The sequence below is a fragment of the Xenopus laevis genome, chromosome 7L (genome assembly GCF_017654675.1).
Source record: "Xenopus laevis strain J_2021 chromosome 7L, Xenopus_laevis_v10.1, whole genome shotgun sequence".
NCBI classification, from domain to species: domain Eukaryota; kingdom Metazoa; phylum Chordata; class Amphibia; order Anura; family Pipidae; genus Xenopus; species Xenopus laevis.
The window spans coordinates 39,576,760-39,599,024 of NC_054383.1; the positions used below are offsets into that span (position 1 = coordinate 39,576,760).

General features: G+C 37.3%; 1 protein-coding gene across 2 annotated transcripts in view; it reads right to left on the bottom strand.

Annotated features, from left to right (window-relative positions):
• Positions 1-5,084: 5,084 nt before the first annotated feature.
• The window catches only part of lrrc20.L (leucine rich repeat containing 20 L homeolog), a 112,604-nt gene continuing 95,423 nt past the window's right edge, over positions 5,085-22,265 (bottom strand). For both annotated transcript variants that reach the window (XM_018225398.2, XM_041568822.1), the window contains exons 4-5: positions 11,657-11,824; positions 5,085-5,673 (exon numbers count right to left, since the gene is read on the bottom strand). In XM_018225398.2, the coding sequence (XP_018080887.1) occupies positions 5,555-5,673; positions 11,657-11,824 (287 nt within the window). In that variant the 3' untranslated portion in view covers positions 5,085-5,554. The remainder of the gene's footprint in view (positions 5,674-11,656; positions 11,825-22,265) is intronic.

Sequence of the window (22,265 nt, forward strand, 5' to 3'; positions counted from 1 at the left end):
TTTACAGGATAAATATTAAATAAGCCCAATAGGAGTGGTCTGCCACCAGTATGGACTTGTGCAGCTTAGTAGACATCAAGTACAAGGTACTGGTTTATTATTACAGAGAAAAAAATGTAAAAATTAGAATGATATGCTTAAAATTGACGACCTTCCTGTAATTCAGAGGTTTCTGGATAAATTGTTTTCTAAATAAGGGATCCCATACCTGTAAATGGCAGTAAGTTACTGCAGTGATTTTTCCAACTAATTCTATAGTTACACGTTAATCTCTCCTCTAACCACCACTATAATACCTTCAAGTTAGGGATAAGTGATATATATATTGCGACCTCAATCGTGGTAATTACTATTATATATAATTAACTTGGAATTGTAAATTTTCATTAAACTATGGTGTCACTTGTGTAATTTCCTTAAGAGAAACCAACAAGGATTCTCTGATATTAAAGTGCAGTGCTAATGAGTGAAACCCCAAATTAATTACAACCTTAAAAATTTTTTTAATAGAGCTAATTATACAGTTTCATCAAAGTTTATGTATATTAAGTGCAGTGCAATAATTTACCCCTATAATAAATATACCCGATTAAAATAACAAATGGTAGTAGGAGATTAAACAATTCATGTAACCAGCACCAATATGAGATATAATTAATACCACTTGCTCCAGTTCATGAAAATAGATATGAAAATGGAAGAGAAAGAGAGGTGAAGTTGTCCCAAGTTTAACTACCTATATTTTTTCTATCAAGGGACATCACAAAGCAAAGGCAGGCAGGATAACCACATGACTGTGGTCTCGGTAATTAACACTAATCTATGCTTGGATAAGAGGCTATCTACAACTAAAAAAACACAAATCAAGGTCCCTTGAAATTTCAGTACAGTAAGGAGAAGAATTAGAACTGAGCAATGGATAATAAAAAGCCCCCCACCCTCGAACAAGACTGGTTTCAAAGCTCGGTCTTGTCATTTACATAAAAAATTTTTCCTTAGGTTGGTTGCAATTAGACGGGGCACCAGGAAAAACGCAGATGCGCATTTCGCAATTGTGCTTTGTCAAGCCGAAAAGGTAAAAGTAAGTTACTGCAGGTGTAGTAACCCACAGTAAGATAAGATATTTACTTTTAAAAAGGTGACTAATAAATGCTACCTGCTTTGGGTTACTGCACATGTGCAAAGAAGGGGGGTATATATATTAGTACTCAATTTCAGGCATATCAGTATAAGAAAACATCTTTCACTGACGCATTCCATCGAATTTGATTAGAAGTTTTTACCCCCAAAAAAATTTTGACTCCAAATAGGTTCTAAGAGGTCCCCCATAGACTAAAACAGCAATTCGGCAGGTTTTAGATGGCGAATAGTCGAATTTGAATTTTTAAAAAGACAGTACATGATAAATTTTGAAATTCAAATTTTTGAATCTTTTGCAAATTCAAATTGAATTTGGACTATTCCCTAGTCGAGGTACACAAAAATAACTCAGAATTCAAATTTTTTTTCATTTGAAAATTCACCTCGACCTTTGATAAATCTGCCCCTAAGAGTGATGGGCGTTCCCTGTGCAATTTCTCATCTACCAAGAGTCTTTTGCAGTAAACCAATGAAGCTATTCTTGATTTGCAAAATCAGTTGTGTATCAGCCAACCAACAGTCCCAAACTTTTTCAAACTGTATGAACAACCCCGGGCCAGATATGTTAGTTTCTTTCTTGGAAGAATGTCACCTATTAGTGTTTTCCAGTAGCCAAATATTGTTTTTTAAATCCACAATCAGGTTCAGGTATATCACGTTGATATGCCTGAACCTGACCTTTCAGATGTTTTCAGATACTACCCGAAATAAAGACTTTTTTCAGTTACTTTCTATTTTTATTTGTCTAATGCTGAAGTTTAATGTTTAATTTTTCGCCTTATGTCTTTCTAAAGCAGCTCTGGGAGGGGGTTGATGACTTCATAAACTGTTCTAAATTAATACATTAAGTTGATACATTTCTTAGCTGTGGCCCTGCTGATCCAAATCCCTGAGTTTTATTAAAGGCAGCTGAATTGATACAATAGTCGCTTATCTTCAACAGATACTGCTGAGAAACATATCAACTAATGTAGCAAATTACAGTTCAGAATCTGCCCTTGGATTATATTAAACTTTATTTGAACTAAACTTAAACTTTTGGAAAAAATTGTATTTCTGGTGATCAATCTGTAAACAACTAAATTGAAAAAGTGTGTTTGGAGATTGAACAATTATTTAATGTTCAAATGAAAGAAAAAATTGCTTACATGGGTGCAATGTGCAAAGGGAGTAAATCATGAAGTACTTGCCCCTTCATTGTCTTGGTTAATGGGCTTATGTATATTTCTAAATATGGATGAAAGTGTTTATGTAAGACACGCCACATTGGGCCTTCCCTTACCTCCTGGCGCGTCCATCTTCGGGTCCCACGGCACACTTCACGACACTCGCGTTTTGTCGCAGAGCCTCATGACGTCACCATGTGGAGCCAAATTTGTTGCCAAATCTCCTTTTTAAGCCCTGCTCTTCCTGGTAACACTACTCTACTTACTCTAGGTTCCGCAGCAGAAAGCCCGGGGCCCCAAAAGGGCATCGGTGAACACGGGAATCCACAGGGGTGTCCTGTGCATTCGAGTGTACCCATGGCTTCTAAGGTTCCTATCAGACGAGTACGTTCCAGTTTATTTATGTGGTTATTGGACTGCAGTTCCTTGTCTCCTTTGAGGATTTTCCTTCTAAGGAGTGCTTATGCTTTCATAATTACAGTATTACATGCTGATCATTCAAATTTACTCGAGCATAATATGTGCAGTTAATTGTTGTGTATGTACTTTGCATTTCTAGTATTTTCATTGCACTTGATTTATCACTATCGTCACTATAGTGATGTTTATATATAAAGAATAATATCTACAGTATATCCTATATAATAAAGTTGAAGTGTCTCTGCGTCCAGTCCCTGTGTCCGTGGGATTGCACTACTGCGCATATGCCCCACGGACCGTCTTTGGCGAATGTTTAGACTACATATGTTCTAGCACCCGTTAATTTAACAGGCTTAATGTCTAGTTTAATAATAATGGTGGATAATTTTATCCAAGTGCCATTACAATGTTGTTAGTTTGCTCTTGTGCTGTATCCTGAAGGGTGCAAATTCTAGGCTCCAGTAATGCTTGGTTGGATATGATTTTGCAGTACCTGATAATGCCTTTGTAGAATGTAATAAACATTGTTAGAAAAATATGAGCAATGAGATCAGTTAACCCCATTGTCACTTGACATGCAATTTTTAGAGACTGTACGTACCAATCTCTTTAAAAAAAAAACTTCGACCCCCTAGTTCGCCACCTAAAACCTACTGAAGTCAATGTTAGCCTATGGGGAAGGTCCCCATAGGCTTTGCTATCTTTTTTTGGTCGAAGAAAAATCGTTCGATCGATGGATTAAAATCCTTCGAATCGAACGATTCGAAGGATTTAATCGGTTTTTTTTTTCATTAGATCATTCAATCGAACGAATTGCGGTAAATCCTTCGACTTCGATATTCGAAGTTGAAGGATTTAACTTCGACAGTCAAATATCGAGGGTTAATTAACCCTCGCTTTTCGACCATAAGTAAATTTGCCCCCTACAGTGTCATATGTCCCACTTAGAGGACACAAAAACTCATCTACAAAAATGAGAAACCTAATGGAGTTTCTGCAGATTAATTGCACTTCTTCATCTTATTTAGATCAGTCATATTAGTTCAGTATTTCTAGCTCATCATTTCTGGAGACAATTGAATCAACTTATACCAGTTTTGAAATAAGCTGTGAAAGCCATTTGAAGTATTGGCAAAAGGTTAGCAAGTTGGCAGATGAAACCCTATTATAAAGGCTTAATGAATTCCTGCTTGAAAAGAAGCAGGCTAGAAAGGCAGATTGCCAAATAATAAAAATATTATTAGATGAAGTTGTTATGCTTAGGTGTTTGGTATGGCTCCATTTATATACTGTAGATCTTTTTTCTAAAATAGTTATGGTTATAACTGGTTTCTTTTGCACCATTTGTAACTGGGGTTCAAGTTGAGCATTGTTTTGCTGATTGTGTTGTTTAGTCTTGTTGATATATTGACTGTTCAGAGATATATCTGCCCCAGCTGTTTAGATGTTGGGGTTGTTTCCAATTGCTATAAGCAAAAATGATCTAATGGGTCATTGTAATTAGACATTTTGGCATCTCTGCTTTCCTAACAATTCTAGTGCTGGGCTGATGGCACAATGACTATTTGTTATTGTTAAGTGTTATTGTTTTAGCCAGAACCGCTGAACGACTGGTCATAGCTACCACATATGGATGCCATTGCCTGCATATTGGGTTTACATTGACTTGGGTATGGCCATTTGGCAAAACTATGATCATAACTAGCAGGGTCGGACTGACCCAGACCTGCTCCCTCAGCTGCCGCAGAAACTCTGGCTCCTGTGCCGCCACAGCATTTGAAGAGTTCACTCATGTGCGCCACGGCAGAGTTCGCGCAGGAGCCAGTGAGAATTTGGAGGTCGGAAGGGGAACCCTGGGGATGTTCAGCACTATAGGGGTCACTGAGACACAGTACACCAAATGAGGTTTCAGATACAAGCTTCCACTTTTTTACCCACATTGCAACAAAATCTTTGGATGTCTTAATTTCTGGCACTCAGTATCAACTTGACTGCTTTTTAAGAGCAATTCTTCAGGAGCAAGTTCGCTGCTACAACTGCTGCAACCCACTGTATGAACACTGAAGCTACCACAAAGTGGACGTATCGCCAGGAATCCACTCTTTCTATGATTTGCAAAAGGGATCTGATGGGTTGCGTGCAACTATGCAGAAGTGCCTTTAGATACAAGTGAATGGTGTATGTTCCTGCAATGATTACAGCAAACTTTACACAGCCGCAAATGTGCTCCCTTATTTCATTCATTTGCAAGCAGTGAATCTTACCTGTATTTGGTGCATGAGTCCAATAAAACGAGAACCTGCAGCAATACAGTACATCAAATAATGCAATAAATAACATATATCAGCAATATTTTAATACATCTGTATAATTATTTATTAATTCTTGTTATAAATTTAATTTGATTAATAATGATTTCAAAGTAAAATGAAAAAAATCTATTAAACCAATGATTACAGAATTTTCTTGAACCTAGCTTGCATTTAAAGTATCACCCATCAGCTTAAAATTATCTATTCAGGCAACGCTGATTACCAATCATTCGCAGGAACATTAAGCTAAACTCTGTATTTATCAAGCAATCAGGAAAAAATTCTCAAAAAGTATCTTAATTTTGTCACATATTAAAAGAACCCATAAAATATTCCATTTATTTTCTACTCAGTGGTAGCTAAGGATTGAGTATTGTTTAACTCTTTGAATGCTTGGCCTTTTCCTGAAAGTCTGAATCCTATTGGTGAATTGCAGAGAAGTACAGATTTGATTCCATTTTGCGTAAATCAGTTATGCAGTTGTCGGTATCTGACCAGTATCCCATCTTTAAAGGCTTAGATAAGTAACTCAAATTTGATTCCCAAAAGTTTCAGGTTGTCCTTATTTATAGGATTTGATTTAAGGTTTACAGACTGAAGAGATGGTATACAACTTAACTTGTCAACTGGAACATCTAAGACAATAAAAAAAATCATAATTAGCGAGAGATAAGAAACATGATCCCAGAATACAATAATAAACATAAATGAATAAGACATTCTGAAGGCAGAAATAGCCAAGACAAGTTGATGAGGTTGGAGTCTTGTTAAGTATTATGCAGTGGACTGTTTTCGTGACTTTAAATTCGGTTTGGTTTTCCCTTAGGCTAGGGGCACACGGATACGGATTTGGGCCTGTGGAGAAACACAGGCTGAGAATCTGCTCTCGCGATGATCTTCTTTTGCTGCACCCAAAAGCATATAGTCTCTGTTTGGGTGCAGGTAGATGCTCTGGATTTCCGCAAGAGTTTGCATTTCACAGCTGATATCTGCTTCATCTGCATGCGGAGACTATGCTTCAGGGTGCCGGCACATCAACCAGAACAACAGCAGCAGCAGCAAAGAAGTTTCTAGTGTGGCCCTAGCTTCAAGCCGCAACTGTCTAAAGCTGACCATACACAGACAGATTTTGCCATTACCCTGTGAACCATCTTATCAGCTGATGTTTAATGAATGATTCATCCATACAGGGTTAATAATATGACTGTTGTCATATCTTGTTGTGTTGGCTGCAAGGTCAAAAATATAATAACCAATGGATATCTGTTGCTTTTTTTACTGTTGCATTAAGCCCAACCCTTTAAAATAAAGGTATTCGTCTATGCTAAGCACAGCTAGTCATGAAATTGTATGCTTATAAGGGCAAAGAAACACTAATAGGCAATCAGAATTTGATTGATTGCATTTAATTTTGACCCTTTGAAAATGATCAAAACAAAGATCAAGCCTACTACTAAACAAGGTTACAAATCAACAAGTTCTTTCATAAAGTACAATGTATTTTTAATCTCATGTTTATTTATACCTTTGCCATGATTATCTTGAAAACTAGGTCTTTCATTTGCTTTCTGTGCATGAGATATTGGATGGCTAATCCTCAAGGACAATGTAATAAAACAAATCAAAGAGATTGGGGATACTATGCCTGAATATAAAAGAGACCATGGGCTGGGGTTATAAGAACAATCTAAAGTACATATGAAAGGCACTGTCCTGAATCATTTGCATCTTTAAGTAGAAACCATTGTAATTATCTTCTCAACCTATTGGTATAAGACCATTTAAAAACATCTTTTCCTAACACATCTATAAAAGCATTTACAAATGCACTCTATTGGTCAATGCTAAATTCTAATGCACTCTGAACATGGTCAAGTAGACCTCAAGAATAGATTAGTAAAATATTGCCTATAGCGCATTCATGGACATGGTGAGAGGGTTGGATCGTATAGGATGTCAACGAGATAATATGAGAGGTTCCCCTATATTATTTTCTTCAGGGTAAGGCTTTTTTTGTACACTTACTACCTAGGAAGGCTACTTGAATTGACATTGTGATTGTTTTGATCATGAGACATGATTGGTATAACCAGAGAAATTTCAAACATGAGGTGTGTTTGAAACCTTGTTAGTCTTGTGGGAGCAGCAACGTCACATCAATCCCGAAGACTAATGGATGGCCCAGAGTATAGAGAGCCCACCAGGATTCTGAACTGATGAACAGTTTAAGGGATAAACCTCGAATTTATCTGGTCAGGGTTTTTGGGGCAAAAACTTGAGTTTTGGAAAGAAATTTGAAAAAAAAATAATCTAAATTTTCGAGATTTATTATACCCCTATGCTACAAAAAGCCAGAATCCGAAAATCTGCCATCTCAGACCTGTCAAGGTCCTGTATAAGTCAATGACCCACTTATTAAAAGGTCAAGATTTATTGGCCCTAAAAACAAACTACTGTGAGGCTCATTGAGTGTATTTACACCGCATTCTAAATTACTAATATGAATACTCTAGTATAGTATATGAATGAATGTCCTTTCCACAAACAGGAAATATTGCGGACCCTGTATCTTCACTTTTAAACAAGTGAGCAATAGCTATACAAAACAGTATGAAAAAAAGAAAAATAGGTCTTTTTTTAACACACTGAATTAGTCCTAACTCATTTTAAATTCTGCTAGTCAAATAAAAGCAATTAAGCTATCCAGGTTGATATGACGCCAATGCTACCTTTTCGATGACAGCTGTGATCCTCCACATTTTGTTTTTACTAAGGCTTAGATCATAATCATAGCCAACAGCCCAATGCATATTTGAAATGATACTAATTTGTAGCAATTACAGTACAGCAACACTGTACACTGACTCCGATCCATGAATGACATTCTGTAGGAGGCAGAAATGATGTTACTTTTAAAATGAGCAACAGTTCCCGGTAAAACAATGTATTATTGATTGCAAACTGCATCATTGAAAATTTGCCCTGCACTATAACAAATTAGATAGACAGCAAATAAAATGAAGACAATTCTGTTTCCGTGCACTACTGCCAATGACACAGGGCCGGAACTAGGGGTAGGCAGAGTAGGCACGTTCCTAGGGCGCAAAGCTGAGGGGGCGCCAGGCACGTACCTGCTCTTTCGCCTACCCCATGTCCGGTCCTGTGTCTCCTTGGATGCCGCTGGAAATTTGCGTCTAAATGCGCTCGCGCGCTTGTGCGTAGTTTTGCGCATGCGCGATTGAGTAGACACTAAGCCGTCGCCGTGGCCAGCCAGGTTGCCTAGGGCGCCTGGCCGGGTTGGCCCGGCTTGCCAATGACATAGTTTCTAGTAGATGTTTTGCATGACCAGAACATTTTTTTGCTAAAGTTTATACAAGAGCAGTGGCCAGCTCCATGTTGTAACTCCACCATGCCCAGCTACAGTCAAGGTGGTCCCCAGTGGTGGCCCTCCTGTTGGATCATGTACCGCATCTGTTCGTTGATGCAGTCCCGCAATGTGACTGCCCCGTATTGTCTGCATTATGATCCGATCATTGGGCCCTAGGGCCCACTATCGGATCAGCCCGATATCGCCCACCTCAAGGTGGGCATACCGGGGAGAGATCCACTCATTTGGTAAAATCAGCAAACGAGCGGATCTCTAAGGGGCATATTTATCAGAATTTTCAGTCGAATAGGTCCGTATTTCACAGAATTCTAATCGTACCAATCGAAGGAATAGCACATTCGATTGAATTCCATTCAAAGTTTTTCCCAAAAAAACCTTTGATTTTTCAAAGTCCACCAATTCACTCCAAATGGGTTCTAGGAGGGCCCCCATAGGCTAAAATAGTAATTTGTCAGGTTTTAGATGGCGAATGGTCGAAGTCGAGACAGTACATGATAAATTTCTGATATTCGAATTTTCAAATTTTTTTCAAATTCGAATCGAATTTGGACTATTCCCGAGTCGAAGTACATGAAAAATAGCTCGGAATTCGAATTTTTTTCATTTGAAAATTCACCTCTACCTTTGATAAATCTGCCCCTAAGTGTATGGCCACCTTTAGGTTTGATCTTGAAAGCAAGCAATTTGCAGCTAAAACTTAGTCTCTATCCACAAATGGCAAGCAATTCTGCCTGGAATTGTAGATGACATATGGGAAGAAGCCACGGATACACTATATAGCCTTCTTATCTCGACTAGAGACAGGCTAATACATTTTAAGATCCTCCATCTCTACTACTTTACACCCAACAGATTACATAGGATCTTTCCTAATAAACCTCCCTCCAGATGTTCAGCTAACTTCTTACATGTAATATAGTCTTGTCCGCGTATTGTAAAATTTTGGTGGAAAGTTGTCAAATGTCTCAGTGATAGCCTGGCTTTGCCCCAAGTCACCTCGTCACCCACGTGTGCTTGCTAGGAGTAGTCGATGATCTAGTTCCCTATGCTCATGTCAGGATACTTTCCAGTCCTAATCTATGCAAAAAAAGCCATTATTTTACATTGGCTTCAACCTAAACTCCCATCATTCACCTACTGGTTGAACTCAATAAATTGTATGCTGCCACTCAAAAAACTTAGATACGAAGCACGTCGGCACTTCAACTAAATTTGAAAGATATGGGAGAGCTGGCTTAAGACGTACCCTATTTTCATAGACCTATAAATATAGGCTGCATGTATTTGATTGTACTTGTGCACATAAGGTGGCCCATTTACTTAGCTCGAGTGAAGGAAAGAAAAAATACTTCGAATTTCGAATGGTCCAATATGGCTACTTCGACCTTCAACTTCGAATCGAACTAAAAATCGTTTGACTTTTCGACCATTCGATAGTCGAAGTACTGTCTCTTTAAAAAAATACTTCGACCCCCTACTTCGGCAAATAAAACCTACTGAGGCCAATGTTATCCTATGGGGAAGGTCCCCATAGGCTTCCTAACAATTTTCTGATCGAAGGAAAATCCTTTGATCGATGGATTAAGATCCTTCGGATCGTTTGATTCAAAGGATTTAATCGTTCGATCGTAGGAATTGCGGTAAATCCTTCGACTTCGATATTCGAAGGATTTACATTTGGCAGTCGAATATCGAGGGTTAATTTACCCTCGATATTCTACCCTATGTAAATCTGCCCCAAGTTGTTATAAATATAAGGCTATCCCTAGTCATTTGCAGACTGTACATGGATAAATGTAAGTGTGAAATCTGTTACTCTGCCAACTGTTAAATAAAATCTTATAAAAAAATGAAAAAAAAAACAAAAAAGAAAAAAACATAGTCCTTGTGTAAAATGTAAAATGAAGCAATAGAATTCTTAATGAATCAGATGAAAATTGAGTGTAGGACTGGCCAGATATGGGATGACTTTGACGTAGTTGGCCAGCTTAAATATATTGCAATATATGGACAAACAATCCCTGTTTTGTTTAAAGGGTAAGTAAACCTTTAAAGTAAGTGAATGTAAAATTAATGAGGGGGCTATTCTATGCATTCTATTTTGTTTTTATTCCAAGATATTATGGGATACATGAACTGTTAATATTAATGAATTATGTTACAACAGCGCCACCTGCTGGTCAGTTTCCAACCATTCTGACCACCAAGCAGTCAAGGAAGTTGTCAGGAGAAAGAAAGAGGCTGATGTTCTTCTACTTAGGAGAATAATTAGAAACCTTTCTCACATCTTAAATAAATAATGAGTGTACATTGCAAAAGGGCTTAAAATAGCCCCTCAATTTTACATTCACTTATTTTAAAAGTTTACTTATCCTTTAAAGGGGAGGGAATTTTTCAGCAGCTTAATGCACAAAATGTTTCAATGCCCTTCATATATTTATAATGGGTGATTGCCGGGGACCTCTTGTCTTTGTTTAAATCGAATACCAAGCCTGTCTCTGGGTTCTCCTAAATGGGGGGGGGGGCTCTTGTCAGTTCACTCCTACTGTTGGTGTATTTCAAGTAAATTTATTCCTTTTTGTATTGAAATTGCAAATATCTAGATAAACGTGCATGATGTACAGAGTGATATTCCGAGATAATTTGCAACCGATTTTTACTTTTATATATGGAGTTATATAGCTTTTTATTTGTCAGCTTTCTAATTTGCAACTTTGACAGTCTGGTTGCAAGGGTTCAATTCATATTCAGCTAACTGGAATATGAATAGTAGAGGTCCTAAATAGAAAGTAGCTATAACAATAAATTTTCTAGCCGTGCAAAGCATTTATTCTTTTAGATGGGGGTCAGTGACCTCCGTTTGAAAGGGGGAAAGAGTCAGAAGAAGAAGGCAAATAACAACTATAAAATATAAAAAATTAATTGAAAAGTTACTTAGAAGTTACTAACAAGAGTTAAGTTGAAGGTCAGCCATTCCTTTATCAGCGATTACATTTTCAAACATCTTTAAAACAATTGAAAATGTGTTTTTAATGCATAATGAAAAGCTGCTTAGAGTTACGTTTTTTTTTCAGTATACCAAAACAGTTTTTCAACTTTTTTTGCAGTTTTCGTTGATTCAGTTTTTCCATTCTGAAAACATTTTCAGCTCGTGCGTGCTTGATATGAACACTGGATTCTATGAAAATGAGGTAAACATCCTCAGAAGTGTATAACATTTTCCTTCTTACCTTTGATCTGATTGTCCTCAAGGTTGATTCTTTCAAGGGTCTTGATATCTAGTAAGTTTTCTGGAAAATCCTGAATCTTGTTTTTTGACAGATTGATGGACTTGAGTTGGACAAGAGTGTTAACTTCATCAGGGAGGCGCTGAAGGGTATTTCCTGCCAGGTTGAGTTCTAATAACAGAAATGTCAGTCAGAAAATGACGTCCACACACTTAATGGCAGAGATATGTCTGGAAATGACTATGGGCTGTCAAGAGAACACTTATCTCTAACCTCTCTGGTTCTTCCAATTGAGAGCATTATCTGTAACTATAGCATAGAAATGCACACACATTTTTGGCCCTGCTAAGTTTAATTTATGAGAAAGAGAAATATTACATTTAATATCAGTAATATGCAAATGAAGCACTGTTCACCAATGGCAAGCCCTTTAGGGGTACATCTCATGTTTATACTATGGCAGAATGCTTTAGGGAATCTATAGATTGAAGCAACACATTCCTACATCTTTATATGCATGGAGCACAGGCTTGCCCAATGTGATAATAAACAGTGCTATATCAATGCTTTAAAGGCTGTTCATATTTAAATTAACTTTTTATATGACATAGTCACTGATTATGAGACAATAAGTAAATTTGCAATTGGTTTTCATTTTCTGTGGTTTTGCAGTTATATAGCTTGTTATTCAGCAGCACTCCAGTTTGCAATTTTACTTGGTTGCTCGGGTGTTGTTTACCATAGACAACGTTTCGGAGGTGCAACCTCCTTTATCAAGTGTTCTCCTTGAGAAACGTTGTGTTTGAGATGTAAATAAAGCACCCATGTTTTAGCACAATTGCTACAAGTGTGTGCCATCCTACTTCTTTCAACATATGGAACAGGGGAACCAAGTCAAGCAGCAAGGTTTCTGGATAGAGCACCACGGTTAGCCGCAGTCTTTTGTACTATTGGAAGTTATTGTTGTTTACCATAGAAACCAGGCAGTGGTTTGAATTGAATTGAGTCCTGCACCGTGTTGGTTACCCACAGAATACCTGCAAAACGGTCAGGTTTTGGTCAGAACTGCAAGCAATCTGCAAGTAAGCCGGCAAAGGTGCAGGACTTGACCCTCCTACCCTCCCTAGTGTTTAAGGCAAATTTTTTTATCGTCACTCTACGGTGACGTCACGTCTGGTTTTGCAGTCCCAGGTCAGAAAGTAAGTTTAAATGTGCAGTCCACTGGTCCGGGTTGGGTACAGGTCCTTCTGATTGTACATGAGTAGGACTATAGTTTGAATGTGTGACTGGAATATGAATAGCAAAGGGATTGAATAGAAAGATAAAGAATAAAAAAGTAACAATAACAATAACATTTTAGCCTCATGGAGCAATAGTTTTCTGGCAGCTGTGATCAGTGAACTCCAATTGAAAGCTGGAAAAATGTAAAAGAGGTAGGCAAATAGTTAAAAAACTAAACTAAAATTAAACAATGAAAACCAATTGCAAAGTTGCTAAATAGGACATTCTATAGCATAATAAACGTTAACTTAAAGAAGAATTCAACCCTTTAACTAAGCGGTGCCATTGTAGGACCTTCACATTTTTAGTTCTTGAGCTACTTCAACATTACCTGTTACTGGGATCACTGTCCTGCTAAAAGAAGAACTTTCTCCCAAGCATATTTTTTCTTAGGAATGTTTCTAAAATACAGCATGTCACATCAAAAAAAAAAAAAAAAACTAATTTCAACTGCTTTTAAAAAAATGTAAACGATATCTTAGAGAAAAATATAACTTGTTAATCAGTAATTGGCCAAGGGTCTGAATGCTTTTGCATACTCACTGCATATACCTCTTGTGAAATGTAAATTTGATGTAAATACAGCATCAGAAACATAGCCACAAATACCTCTGGCAGACAACATTTTGAAGAGACCATCACGTTGTCTAAAATAAATAAGAATTAAATGTGTGCACTTTTAGTCCTGAAATGCCGGAGGCTGCACGAGGGTTATCTTTGCCAGACAATGCTATTTTTACTTTGAGACATTTGGTACCTCCATCAGTTCCCAGCACATAACTAGTCAGTCTTCAGACTTCTGTGCAAAGTGTTTCCATTAGAATTGCATTTCTGCCTTGTAGTTAATGTATATGTTTCTTTCTTCTCCATAATCTCTGTTGGACAGTTGTACCCATAGCCTATTTCTCCAATTTGAAACACGCTTTCATCAATTTCATGCTGCAACAATCACTCACAAATTGCTCAGTGAGGGGTTGGTACAAGCTGTTGTTCTACCGAGGTAAAGTGGAATGTCCTCGATATAAACAGAACTATGAAATATTTTCCTGGCAATAGGGTCTTTGCACAAACCTGATTAGTTGGACTCATACCAAATTGCAGCTTTGAATCCTAAGTTTACATGAAGTTATTTATTATGATTCTACCAGTTTGGTGGTATAATTTATTATACAGACGTATCAACAGATACAATAAAATCATAGATAATTCTGTAATTTGTATACATTCAAGTTCTCCTCTTAACTGTAATTTTTTAAGAAGCACTTCTTCATTAGTTTATTTTAATGTACCCATAAGTATTAAGCATTTTTATTATATAAGCACTTTTATTGCACATTTGTAAAACATCAAAAGATATGTTAAAGACATATGGAGAAAACCATGATCAATATGATTCTCATTGTATGAACTGGACCACTTAGTTTACCAAAGCAGATGGTCGGGGGGGAGGGGGTATGGGTGGGTTTAGGCAAGAGCGCACGTGCGCAATAACAAGGCGTGTAACGAAGGGGAAGGGCACGGGAGGGAGTGATGGAGGGAGGGCGAGGTGCTAGAGGAGAGGAAGGGGTGAGAGCAGCAGGGGAGAAAGCTGCCTGGACTAACGGGTAGCAAGAAACTTTTGAGTAGGTACCTGCCCAGCGCCCCCACATCTTTGCACCCTAGGCAGGTGCCTCTTCTGCATACCCCTAGTTCCGGCTCTATTGTTCAGTATAAAAATAAAAACTTGGTCAATAGATAGCCTGTGCAAAATAGAAAATGTTTTCAATATAGTTAGTTAGCCAAAAATGTATTCTAATTCATAATAGCCAGAACATTACTTCATGCTATGCAGCTGTCTTATTGGTTACCAGTCAGTAACCAATCAATGACTTATGGGGGGCACATGGGTCATAATGGTTTGCTTTTGAATCTGAGCTAGAATCAATAGCAAACTCACTGAACAATTATGTCTCCCCTTCAAGTCGCCAGTTAGTTTTTATTTTTACACTGAACTGTTCCTTTAATGGTTTTATCATGGTGACTTGAGTCACTCATGTTTGAAGTTCTACCCATGTTACTCCTGATGACTATATTACTTTTATCATGCAGGTGCTTGTTTAAAGCAAATGGCTGAAAACAGATATCAATTTTGTAATTTCACACATTGATAAATCTGCCATTAGTTTCAGGCAAATTGCCATTTTTCTAGTTTTAAGTTTACGTTTACTATATACAGCCAGCTAGATACAACCCAGAATCTAGTTTCTAGGCTAAAGTAGGTTTGTTTTAAATAAAATTAGGGATTTTAAAGTTGGCAAAAGAAGTTCCATACAGATGCTACAGAGCTGGCACAATAATGCAGAGAATGTTTAAAGAAGCCATCTGCATCAAGAAACACGAAAAGCCGCCTTATGGTTTTAGGCTTATAGAAAGAGACAGCCTCTTAAAAATGCACTGGCTTATAAGAGGAAGGTTGGTTGTCAGTGAGAACAGAACATTCTTTCCACTCCAAGAGTAGAAAGGAAATGGGTAGAAACTTTGTAGCTTGTGCTTGATAGATTATTCATTTATTGCTTAGTGAAATAAATATTATTGCTTTCTAGAAACCAAAAGCAAACTTTACTTTATACCAGTGTGATTCAGAACTTAGAATAAAGTCAAGAAAGGGATTTAAGAAAATGCATATATATATATTTATATATATATACTTTCAGGACAGGTTGGTTCAAATACAATTATATAATATAAAATTTTATTTGCTTTTTACATTCTTATGGGCACATTTATTAAGCTTGAGTGAAGGATTAGAATAAAAAATACTTAGAATTTCGAAGTTTTTTTTGGCTACTTCGACCTTCGACTACGACTTCGAATCGAACAATTCGAACTAAAAATCGTTCGTCTATTCAACCATTCGATAGTTGAAGTACTGTCTCTTTAAAAAAAAACTTTGACCACCTACTTCGCCACCTAAAACCTACCGAGGTACAATGTTAGCCTATGGGGAAGGTCCCCTTAGGCTTTCCTAGCAATTTGGGATCGAAGGAAAATCGTTCGATCGATGGATTAAAATCCTTCGAATCGTTCGATTTAACTTCGATGGTCGAATATCGAGGGTTATTTAAATGTGCCCCTTAAAGATGGACATACTATTTCTCATAAAAGGATCAGTACTCTTTCAAGAAAGCAGTCTAAAATTTTGTTTGTTGTAGTTGTTTTCTCAGGATTTGGCTTAACATCAAAAAAGCTTATTTTTTTTACAACCCTAAAAATGAATATGGCTAAAAATTTATATTCTGAACTTATTGCACCAGCCTAAAGTTTCAGCTTCTCAATAGAAGCAATGATCCAGGACTTCAAACTTGTCACAGGGGGTCACCATCTTGGAAAGTGTCTGCGACACTCACATGCTCAGTGGGCTCTGAGTAGTTGTTGAGAAGCTAAGCTTAGGGGTCGTAACTAATTATCCAACAAAAATTAGATTTGTCTGTAATATAAGCTGATGCTGATTATTAAATTCTGATGCTAATTGTACTTGTTTCTGGGCTGCCATGTAGTAATTATCTGTATTAATTACTAAACAGCCTTATATTGTGACATTTATATTCTATGTGTACTGTATATTGTGAGTGGGTCCCTAAGCTCAGTAAGTGACAGCAGCACAGAGCATGTGCAGTGAATCAGCAGAAAAGAAGATGGGGAGCTACTGGGGCATCCTTGGAGACACAGAGCTTTACTGCTAAAGGGCTGTGGTTGCCTTGGGCTGGTACAGAAGCACAAAACATAATGTACAACATTACTAGCTACTTATTTAGTTAAACTTTAGTTCTCCTTTAAATATTTCCTATGGCCTTTGCAATAGCTTTTACTTTTCACCTTTCCTTGTCCTTTAAATCAGTATCTTGGTTGCTTTGAACAGCCTTATAGATTTTAATGTAACCTATTTATTTTCAAAGTTGTCAGGGCAATAAAATCAAAGCAACAAGGACTTTAGAAAGAAAGCCTCAGGGGAAGAATTAAAAAAAAAACCATATACGATCTTACTTTATCCTTGAACAGCAACATTTTAGCTTGTACCCCTTATCTTGAATCCTCTTTTGGTGACTAGCTCATCTGAATTCATTTACAGCAATTCAATAAAAGAAATACTCGTCCAAGAGAATTACTCTGATGATGAGCCATAGTAAAAAAAATCTACTTAATGTACCAGTTGTTTTTAATATACAGGAAAAACAGATGGGTAAACAGTTTTCTCTTGCCAGTACACCTGTCTTACACATTATCTGATGAAAGCCGAGTTCAAGATATTTCTATTGCCATTATTGTGTTTATAAAGCTCTTACGTTGCTTCATGTCGGAACATACTCGGCTGAACAGATCTGAGCACATTACAGTAATGGTAGAACAGCCTCCTACTTTATTCAACATTTATTAACAGGAACAAAATGCATTAGCCATGGACTTCAGCGAGTCAAAGGGTTCAGTGAAGGAAAAACTGACAGCCTCATGGATTTTAATGTAACCTATTTATTTTCCGAGGAGTAACTGCAATAAAATTAAAGCAACAAGGTTTCCAAAGGAGAGAATTAAAAACAAATGCTTTCGTTTACAACATTTAGGGACCTTTTTACTAAAACTCAAATTAATCTCATTTATTTCTTAAAACAAAGTTGACCAAACTCACTTCCACTAATTAAACTCATTTTATAGTAATTTTTCTCAAAAAAGTTGGTGCGAAAAAATGCTGCGACAAAATCGAACTTCAATATGTATTGTATGATTGGCGCTCCGAAAACTCGATTTTATCGAACTGCGAAAACTTGACTTTATCGGTTTATCGGACGAAAAACCTGACTTTACTGGATTATCCAGTGCAGATCACAATGTCAAGAAACAACTTCAGTGACTGCCATTGACTTCTACATGACATAGACAGGGTCGAGATGGAGTATTTTCAGATTTTTAGCAGCTTTGTGGTATAATAACTCTCTCAAAATCCATGTTTTTATTTTTCCACAAAAAATTCAAGTTTTCCCCCAAAAAAACTTGACCAGAACAAAATCCAGTTTTAACAAATGAGCCTCTTATTAATGTCCATACAACCCTTACTTGGCATTCCATTTTGTGATTGGCCTTGTACAAAACTGCAGTATAAATTATAAATACTTGTATGGACCCATTAAACAAATACAGTAACAAAAATATAATTATAAATATAATTTATAGAACAATTTTGAATTCCATTGTGGGTGAATTCACGAGAAAGCAATATGCAAAAAGTTTCCATTTTTGTTCTTTCTTGCATGTTTAAGAACTAACTACAGATTTTCAATGATGTTGAAGACTGTGGTATAAATTCTGGTGTCTGTTCTTTTACAAAACAGTACACCAAAAAAGGAAAGCTCAATGTTAATACTAATACCCAGATTTATAAATACAAGTATGGGACCTGTTATCCAGAATGCTTTGGACCTTGGCTTTTCCAGATAATGGAATTTGGATCTGAACTGAACCGTCAAACAACTTGCTAAAGGGATTGTTTACCTTTGAGTTAACTCTTAGTATGATGTAGAGAGTAGTGAGTAGTGGCGTAACTAGATGTTGCTGGGCCCCACAGTAAATTCATTTTAGAACCCCCCCCAACATATCCAGAGTTTGCCCTGGTTTACCAATAAATGTTGAAATCGCTCATTATTTGGGCCTCATGGGGACCCCTGCAGCTGCAGGGTCTGCTTCCTCTATAGTTACTCCCCGGATTCTTAGACAATTTGCAATTGGTTTTCATTTTGTATTTTGAGTTATTTTATTCAGCATCTTGCAGTTTCAGCAATCTGGTTGCTAGCAACCATGCACTGATCTGAACGAGAGACTGGAATATGAATAGGAGAGGGCCTGAATAGAAAGAGGAGCAGTGTAGGACTGGCCCACCGGGATACCAGGAAAACTCCCGGTGGGCCCAGGTGTCAGTGAGCCTCTTGCTTTTAACTATTTCTTTATGGGAAATATGAGGCTTAATAATGGAAGAATAGTATTTAGAGAAACGAGACTAGGAAAATAAAGAGGTTGAGTGAGGAGAGGAAGTATAATAGTTTGGAAAGTGGGCCCTCAGTTTAAGATTTTTTGGTGGGCCCCTGGCATTCCAGTCCAACACTGAAGAGAAGTAATAAAAAGTAGAGCAACAACAATAACTATGTAGTGTTACAGTTGCTTTTTAGATGGGATCAGTGACCCCCATTTGAAATCTGCAAAGAAGAAGGCAAATAATTAAAAAACAATAAAAAAAAAAGAAAACAAAATGAAGACCAATTGAAAAGTTGCTTAGAATTAGCCATTCTAAAACATATTAAGGGGAACCACCGCTTTAAACAGTCAGATGTATCACATTTTAATTGTTGTTGCTTTATTTCTCCACTGATGATTCTCATATTTATTAACCTAAGCAATGCTCCTTTTATTTAATCTAGGGATGCACCGAATCCACTATTTTGGAACAGGCTGGACCCCAGAATCCTTCGCAAAAGATTCTGCCGAATATCGAACCAAATCCAGGTGGGAAGGGGAACATTTTTTACTTCCTTGTTTTCTGACAAAAAGTCACGTAATTTCCCTCCCCACCTAATTTGCATATGCAAATTAGGACTCAAATTCGGTTCGGCCGAATCCTGCTGAAAGAGGCTGAATCCTGTCTGAATCCCGGTGCATCTCTAATTTAATTAGGGAATTGCATTCTTTGGCAAATGGAAAAAACTCCGAAAAAATGGGTAATTTTGTCTTTGAACAATTTACAAAAATTTCCATATTCACAATGAAAAATAAATTTGCGAGTCCGTGGGAAAGAATAGCTTTTGCATCAGCTGCAGTATGAGTACAAGCAAGTATGAGAAGCCCTCTAGTCTTTAGCATCTCCTCCCCAAATATCTTTGCAATACAGGAAAACCTTATGCAGTATATAACATATCTCCAAACATTGCAGCTCATGAATTTGAGGCCTTTGATATCATGGACATTTCTGAAATACCAGATTTCAAACTGCACTCTGAAACACGCACATTAATGTATGTCATAAAGTTTTAAAACTTCAGTGTTTGCAATGTATTAGTGAGAAAGCTGAAATATGTGCACGAGTCACAGTGGACATACTTGTATTGAATTTCCATTCTCTGTATGAATAGAAAAACTGTGAAAATACGTTTTCCACTAGCTCTGTGGGGGAAATATATTATGGATTGTATGTTTTCAGAGATAGAAACTATATCTTATGGGTCACTTGTTTTTGATGGTAAGTCGTAGGGGTCAGCTATTTTCATCAGTGGTAATATTACATTTCCTTATTGAAGGTACATTCTAAGAAATAGTTTCTTTACATTTTGACTTGTTATTTGTTAGCAAAGCATTTCCACTGGCAGTTTATTATGTTAATATACATAGCAATGCAATGAAAACACTGCCATAAAAATCTATACTCAACGTCTATGCAGTTCTGCAGTTTCATTATAGGAAGCAAATCTTATGAATGACAAGTGTCTCAATCTGTCAGCAGTGGGTTTCAAAGTTAGAACTAGGAGAAAGCAGGATGTACTGCAAAAAGCAATTAAATAACATTGCATCTTATGGGCTTTACTGGCCCTTTATCAAGAGCCTAAAATGATTACAAGTATAGGATCCCAGCAATTCAGTTAGCATCCGAATTACTGAAAAGTATATAGAGAAAGGCCTTGGGGAGGCCGAAATGTCAGTCTTGTGTAACTAATAAATTATTTATTTTTCTCTATAAGACATGTGAGTGCGGATCTTTCTACAGTTGTTGGAGTTATTTTGTTGTTTCTGCACCCAGGCAACAAAAGGTAAAGACTGGCACACTCAGGGTTTGTATATTATGCAAAAAAAAAGGAGAGTCTATTCGACGTTACAGTCCTAAACCAGGACCTTCGTCAGGAACAGCAAACAGTTCGTAATTGGATCATTCGGCCATACGACTGAACAATCAGATTACCCCCGATATAGCCATGCTTGTTAATGGCATATCGGGGGCGATGTTGCCAAACGAGCAGATCTTTGCGTCTATGGCCACAGTTTGTTTGCTGTTCCTGACGAAGGTTTTTTCATGAGGAAACTTCAGGCAACTTCGGAAAACTAAGCGCGTGTGTGCCTTCCCCCAGGCGATTTTCATTTGAACCGGCGGAGGGCAGGGGGAAGGCAATTGGGGGAAATTGTCACCCAAAGAAAAGGAGATTTGTCGGTGGGGCGACTAATCTCCCCAAATCTGCTGGTGTGGCCTGACCCTAAAGGTGCTGTATTCTTTCCCCTTTAAAGCAAAGTACAAACAACTAGCTCACATTTCTAACAAAAAAGCACCCTAGTCAGGTGCAGTTCTTGGAATGTAAAGAGTTCCGTGACATGTTTAATGCCACACTAACAGGCACAAATTTAAATGGTACGGTAGGTACAGTAAGTGGGTGGCCCTTAATGGCATGTTCTTACACTGTTTGGGACAAGCTAGATCTGGAATCCAGTTCCTCCCTTAGGTAGGCATTACATTGTTTACTTGCAAGCAAAATGTTTACACAGTTACCTTGTGCCAGATCTGCTAATAAAACTCTATAAATTAAATTTCCTCAGTTTATTTCGAAATTTTTTATTTAGAGCACAATGAGGAACACATTACACATTGCACTGCCAACTAAACTTTGAAAGCAATAAAGATCAGGGGACAGGTTTACTAAAGGGCGAAGTGGCCGTCGCTAGCGAAAATTCAGCAGAAATCCAATCCGCAGGAAGATCTGCAATTTATGAACAGGCGAGGAGGACAATTCGCTAGCGTTAGTATACATCACATAAGAATTTTTCCATTCCCTTAATACGTAAATTCACTGAAGTGCGAATTTTACAGAATATTGGCCTTTTTGCCAGTTTCCTTCACCAGCTTAGACCTGGCGAACCAATATGATGAAGCTACATTTTCTTCAATCCTGTCAGTGACATCATATGCATTTTTTTCATATTTTAAAGCGGGATTGTCTTTAAAAGTTGTAACTATTAAGAATTGTTGTTTTAACATTTTTTTTACCTTTTGAGGGGCATGCCATTTGTTTTAGGGTGAGCTCATGTCTAGGGCATTAGAGGATCTCTTTTGTCTTTGTTTTGCTTCCTTGGACATTTGTAATAAGTGGCCACTTCCAGCATTTGCAGCAACATCTCTAATAAAGACGTCTATACGACATATTTGTACCTGCCCTATTCAAATTGACCTAAGCATAAGTGAATTAAAGTTTCGCTAGGCAAGTGAATTAAAGTTTCGCTAGGCAGAAACGACAGTTAGTACGCTATGAAATGCTAGAGCTGATGAATTTAT